The 7,017-nt window shown below is 36.3% G+C and overlaps 1 protein-coding gene across 1 annotated transcript; it reads right to left on the bottom strand.

Moving 5' to 3' along the window:
• Positions 1-4,795: 4,795 nt before the first annotated feature.
• LOC114253426 (uncharacterized) lies at positions 4,796-6,636 on the bottom strand. Its single transcript, XM_028188296.2, has one exon. The coding sequence runs from the start codon at positions 6,577-6,579 to the stop codon at positions 5,902-5,904; it is 678 nt and encodes a 225-aa protein (XP_028044097.2). The 5' UTR covers positions 6,580-6,636; the 3' UTR covers positions 4,796-5,901.
• Positions 6,637-7,017: the final 381 nt, after the last annotated feature.

The following is a 7,017-nucleotide window of genomic DNA, read 5'->3' as shown; positions in this document are numbered from 1 at the left end:
ATCTAATTGTTGTATTCAATGTACTGTTAATTAAATGATTGAATGTTATTAGTGCTTTTGGGTGGCTTTAACGCTGTTTCGACTAGGGATTGTATTGTTGCTAGTTTTGTTCATTCGGAAATAATTTGTGCGAATGTTAGTTTACAAAATTTATAGTAAAGACGTAATTTTCTCTAAACGACATTAGACATTTTTTTGTATTAACTACTAGCTGACCCGGAAGACTCGTAGTGCCTCAATCGACAAATAAAAGACCTAAACTTTTGTATAATATAAACTTAAAACAAACAAAAGAACTCCGTCTGACGGGGGACACATGAAAAGAAAAACAAAATTGTTATTTTTATTTAATTACGAGCATTTTCATATTTAACTACCTTTTAAATCTTCTCTGGACTTCCACAAATAATTCAAGACCAAAATTAGCCAAATCGGTCTAGCCGTTCTCGAGTGTTAGCGAGACTAACGAACAGCAATTCATTTTTATATGTATAGATAACTATTAATTAGTTAAATCATTGGCCAGCTAGAAGAACGGATTAGTCATGACGGCGTTTTTTTTAATATCGCGTTCAAAGTTTCACACAGCCTGTTGTTACCTATCTGAGACATGAAGTTTGAACTATTTTATTACATCAGAATATTAGTTTTGTACACGTATGATCAGGTGTTAAGTACTTTTTACGAGGAACTATTAAAAAATTCTGGCGCTTAGGAATGAGGAGGTAGTCTCAAATATAGGCCTGTCTTACCCTGTGAAGTAAAGATCATGATTGCTTCGCGACTGATTGCGAACTGTCACAAGTGAATCACCTGCCAGACCTTTGCTTCTCCACCGGGATCAAATGGTAATGGGGCCGTTGCATTATATGTGCAAAACTTCTGGTACTGAGTTGATGGTTGATCGCAAAGTTTTGCTTAAATATTTTTAGCTGCACGCAAACCGTCGCATCCCCGTGCACGGTTCCATTCGCTCATTAAAAGTTTCTCTAGCTCCACTAATTACTCCTCGAGGATGTTTGTTGCCAATTTGTCGGTAGAACGTTCTCGCGTGTTCTGTGACTTTGTTTGTGTACTAGGTTTTGAGATATCTTGCTAAAGCATGATCTTTTCTTGAGTCGCCTGGTATTGGGTCCTTGTTTTTATGTCCTAGATAGCATGAGGGTCGGAACCTATAGACATCACGGTATGATAGCTATCAACCACCTTGAGACTCAGGTAGAAGTCTCAATTAGATATCGTGAATCGGCCGTGTCTTCTTTCAGCGTGTAAGTCGGTCTTGAATACGTGTTAGGTGGATACATAATATTTAACGAATCTTATGTCTATATTAATACGTTTTTATTAGTTTCAGACGTATGTATGTTTGTAACGGAATCTTTGAACATGATTTTGACCCCCTTCAAAACGTCGGATTAACTCGAAATTTGGTATACTAATTAAGGACCGATGACAATTCAATATTTAAAAAAAATTTGAAATTCAACTAAAAAATGAAAAAGAAATAATAGTTTAAAAAAACTAACAAAATACTCTTTTATAGAAAATTCAACTAAAAAATGAAAAATAAATTTTAATTAAAAATAGTGTAAGAAGTGTAAGAAAATGATTTTATTGTAAAAGCACGCTTTTTTTGGGTGCATGGTATCAGTAGTTATAAATATTTTATTATTTTGATAATATCCTGAAAAGCACGCCACGCTTTTTTACAATAAAATCATTTTTTCTTACACTATTTTTAATTCAAATTTATTGAAATTTATTTTCTATTTTTTAGTTGGATTTTCTGTAAAAGCGTATTTTGTTAGTTTTTTTAAACTATTATTTATTATGATATAGTTAGGCTGAGTAGCTTTTGAATTTCATATTGTTGTTATGTTAGCGTGTTCGCTAATGTGTCAATGAAAAAAACTATTCTCATCTCTTTCTGATCCGCGCAGAATATATGGCTTGCGCGACAACATTAAATTTGGATGCATCATTTATTCTATATATTGGATAATTATGCAGCATCTACATAGATTAAATGCATAGACCCACATAGATATTTATGTCGCAATAGTCAAAAGAAACGAGGACAGGATTCTCTAGTCAAATAAATAATAATATATTGTTTTTTTTTTGTATTTGGCCAAATACACGTTTTTCAATATATATATATATTTTTTATTGCTTAGATGTGTGGACGAGCTCACAGCCCACCTGGTGTTAAGTGGTTACTGGAGCCCATAGACATCTACAACGTAAATGCGCCACACACCTTGAGATATAGTTCTAAGGTCTCAGTATAGTCACAACGGCTGCCCCACCCTTCAAACCGAAACGCATTACTGCTTCACGCCAGAAATAGGCGGGGCGGTGGTACCTACCCGTGCGGACTCACAAAAGGTCCTACCACCAGTAATTACGCAAATTATAATTTTTGCGGGTTTGATTTTTATTGCACGACTAGCGACCCGCCCTCGCTTCGCTTCGGAAACATTAAAACACACATGAAACCAAAAAAATAAAATAAAAAAAGTAGCCTATGTTCATCAGGGACAATGTCGGCTTCTAATGGAAAAAGAATTTTTCAAATCGGTCCAGTACTTTCAGAGCCTATTCGCAACAAACAAACAAACAAATCTTTCCTCTTTATAATATTAGTATAGATGTTATTCCTTCACCGTGGAAGTCAATCGTGAACATTTGTTGAGTACGTATTTCATTAGAAAAATTGGTACCCGCCAGCGAGATTCGAACACCAGTGCATCGCTCGATACGAATGCACCGGACGTCTTATCCTTTAGGCCACGACGACTTCATTTAGGCCACGACGACTTATTTGTCTAACTTGTCCGGTTTGCTCTGGATATCGACTGAATCGACTTTAATTTGACCTTACTTGGTGGTTATTTCTATGAGAATCGTATAGCCTATTTAACAAGAACATGTGAACAAAGGGCTATTTCACAATTTTAGAGGATGATTATTGAGTGCTGAATTAAGAACCGTAGGAATTCAAATCGTCTGCCCGTAAGCAGAATACTATATTACATACCTCTCTTTTGGAACGAAGTTTCTTATGGGACGATACGGAGGGGTATCCTAACCGGAAAAAAACGTCCGTAACGTAAGATTTTTATTAGTAATGCACAACACAGTTTACGACTTAACTTTGTAATAACGTACAAAAAATAACATATTTTTTTATCATTCATTGACCGCGATCTCACCGACCGCGTTCGTTTGCGCAATACACTAATTCTTATGCAAACAACCGTGAATGAAGCGAACCACAATAAGTTCGCACGTTACCGAATGACCGTGGGTTGTTGCGAAACCTCCAGTTTTATTTTCTTTATACCTCGAATAGAACTTAAAATTAATATTTTTATATTAAGAACTTCGTTCCTATCCGGTGTCCCACGACACCGCACATCTTTTTATATCTTTTTATCTTTGAAGTGTCATAGTTCAATTAGCTACCTAATTCTCTTAGAACAATAGGTTTCTCTACATGATCCACGACGTGACTAGCTTAACTAACAGGCCATAAATGCCTTTGTTCCTTGGCAAATTATCCAAGAAATACTTCAAAGCAGCGTTCGATTTACTCTGCGATAAATTTTAAAACGAAATTGTGCAACCGCAAAATCGGAGCTCAATTTAGCGTATTTACGATATATGAACCTAAAAGCAGCAGGCAATTTGCGGTCGCGTTCTTTGCGGCGGGCGATTGATCGGAACCACCTATACAGTTCTTTGGGGTTCGGCACACCGTGAAATTGGGTCTCCCGATTGTCTGTCCATTGTAAAAACGAGTTGTTTGTTACATCCAAACGGAAATTACTTTGGCTTCCAGGTTGAACGGGAATCTTGAAGTTGATTGAGACGGTAGATTGGATATAAAAGTGATTGGGGCTGCAGCTTATCTTGGTTAGAGTAGATTTTTTTTAATTACTTAGATGGGTGGACGAGCTCACAGCCCACCTGATGGTTAGTGGTTACTGGAGCCCATAGACATCTACAACGTAAATGTGCCAACCACCTTGAGATATAAGCTGTAAGGGCTCAGTATAGTTACAACGGCTGCCCCACCCTTCAAACCGAAATGCATTACTGCGTCACGGCAGAAATAGGCGGGGTGGTAGTACCTACCCGCGCGGACTCACAAGTGGTCCTACCATTTTGTATTTGTGGTATTTTGTAACACGTTGTATAAGTATATATATTTTTCTTTGTTACTTGATGTTGCCCTTGTAAGCAGACGAGCATACGGCTCACCGGACGATCAGTAGTTAACGTCGCCCATGGACGCCACTGCCTACCGTTAAGTACTCTCCTTAAGCCTCGTTTGAAGAAGAACATGCCATAGCGCTCGGTAAATACCGTGGAGGGGAGCTCATTCCAAAGACGGAATGGATGATACGTGAAAAAAAACATCTCTGGAAACTGAAAATCTTTTGGTTGAACGCAGTGGCTTCAGGTAGTATGGATGACCTCTACTCTTGTGGTGGATATTGCGATGGTAAAAACGAGATGATGGGATCATGTCAAACAATTCCTCAGAGCAATGTTAAACATCTACACGTTAATTAACAAAAAAATCTATCTATCTTCTATTTTTATAGATTAAAATGAAAGCTTAACATAATGTTTGACAAGAAGCGTAAGATTTCATATTAAAATGGAGAGTTCGTTCATCTAAATTACTGTAGTTTCATTTTGAGAATTTCTTTCCAAAGACCGTTTATTGAATATGTAAAGGTTCTCCTCTCGTTGTTGCAAAACTAAAATTATTAAAACAGCATGATTTAACTCATAAAGTATTTAATATAATATGTTATTCGAGTGTAAGCAAGACCTTCAACTATATGATAAATTAAAATGATGACCTAGAAGATTCACTATTGAGAGACGAGCGAGCGAATTTGTTGAATACACGATAGTAACATTGCAAATAGCTTGTCTAAGAGTCGGTCGATTATGAGTTCTATTGCTTTTACGTTATAATTTAGAAGTGCACTTGTCTATGACACCGGTTTCTGTTATTTGATATTTTCAAAATAGTCATGAAAATAATTTTAAAGTGAAAAAAGTGAAGTACTTCCGAAAACTGAATATATTATGTTGATTCGTTATACATTTTACATAAGAGTTCTCTGATCTTTTTTTTTTATTGCTTAGATGGGTGGATGAGCTTACAGCTCACGTGGTATTAAGTGGTTACTGGAGCCCATAGATATTTACAACGTAAATGCGCCACCCACCTTGAGATATAAGTTCTAAGGTCTCAGTATAGTTGCAACGGCTGCCATACCCTTCAAACCGAAACGCGTTACTGCTTTACTGCAGCAATAAGCAGGGCGGTGGTACCTACCCGTGCGGACTCAAAAGGTCCTACCACACAGTAAGACCAGTTTTAGACCAGTATTCTTATATTCACTAATTTTTATTCTTTGTATTTTTCTTCTTGCTCTTATACCACTATATGGAGTCGGCTCAGGATATCTCTGCACTCACATTATCCTTTCGCATATCTCCTTTCACACAGTCCGTCTTTTAAGTCACCCCTCTCACATTACCGTCAACCTTCACTCCCAACTTTATTCTTTATCCCTTGTATTCATCCCTACCTATATATTTCCTGAATTTAAAATACAAAATAACACGAAACGAGTACAATAAGAAATTAAAAATGTCGCAACGTTGTTATTGTATGAGATTATTAAACTTTTGATACATTCTTTATTTATGTTTCAGGATATGTTTTACCTCAGACCAGGCGTAAATTGTCTTCTTTCACTCAATATGTAGGTATCTTGTAATTTCTATTAAAATAATATTATAAAAACAGTGAACTGATTTTTTTACGAATCACCGAGAAAGGTCTGAAAACAATTTCAGCATTGCAAGCCACTAATAATCATTGTAGGCAATTTTTCCTCCGAAAAACATTATTTTCCTGCAGAATCCCAACCAATCTTGCCTATATCCAATGGGACATTGATTAGGCACCGATATAATCATTTTAGAATTTCTCACGGTACAACCATTGGGCGTCATTATGTATCCTTCAGGACATTTCAATGCTTCTTTAGTCTCTTCTTTCAGTCGACCGTGATACCTCGGCTCGAAGATTTCCACTTCAGCGTTAGGGTCAGTCAAGTCGAATCTGTTGGGAAATATGTCGTGATGATTGGATATCTCCCTTGAAGTTCCACTATCGTTGGTTACTGCAAAATCCGATTCGAGAAGTTCAATTCTAGAATTGCTCGGTTTATCAACGTCCCCGTAAAATAAGTGTTTGAATATTTTGGCAACCTGATCGAAGAACAGAGTTAGACAACTCTTCTCCTTATCTTCTCTAAGGACCGTTTCATTTTCTTGTTTTTGCTGCGTTGTGCTTGTTCCGTTTTCTGGCACTCCAATTGGTTTTTCTATTTGCGATGTAGATATTTCATTTTTTGGTTCTTGTAAAATTTCCAATTTTCTTAATAGCTGCTTTTGTGCGTCCACTTTTCCCGAGTCTTCAATGACATAGCATTTTGAGTATTTCATAAACGTGATTGCGATGAAAACGTGAATAATATTCATGATTTCTTTTTTTGTTATTTTTTTGTATAACGACTGCTACACAATGCTGGAGGTGACTGAGAGATTGGTGTGAGATAAGCGACGCGCGTTCTAACTGAGTGACATCGGAGACAAAAGTGTTCAGTGAATTTTTATTTGAGAATAGTATTTTTGTTTATTCAACATTGTTCCCTAGAAGAATTAAAATTAATTGAATGATAAAAAAATTGAGTAACTTTCTAACGTGAAAAAGATTTTTGATTTCAACTAGAATTTGTTATTAACATTGAGTAACCACTACATATATCCATGATAGACACATTGATAAGAATGCTGAAAACCTAGTTCAAGGTTTTTGTTGACACACATAAACTATTTTGCTACAAAAACGCGGATATTGTGCGGATGTATCAAATTTAAATGTACTAAATGTCATAGCACTTTTCGTGACGAGTGTAC

Source organism: Bombyx mandarina, chromosome 06, assembly GCF_030267445.1.
Source record: "Bombyx mandarina strain Sakado chromosome 06, ASM3026744v2".
In the NCBI taxonomy this organism is placed as follows: domain Eukaryota; kingdom Metazoa; phylum Arthropoda; class Insecta; order Lepidoptera; family Bombycidae; genus Bombyx; species Bombyx mandarina.
The sequence above is the reverse complement of the archived record's forward strand: the minus strand, read 5'-3'. Positions and strand labels throughout refer to the sequence as shown.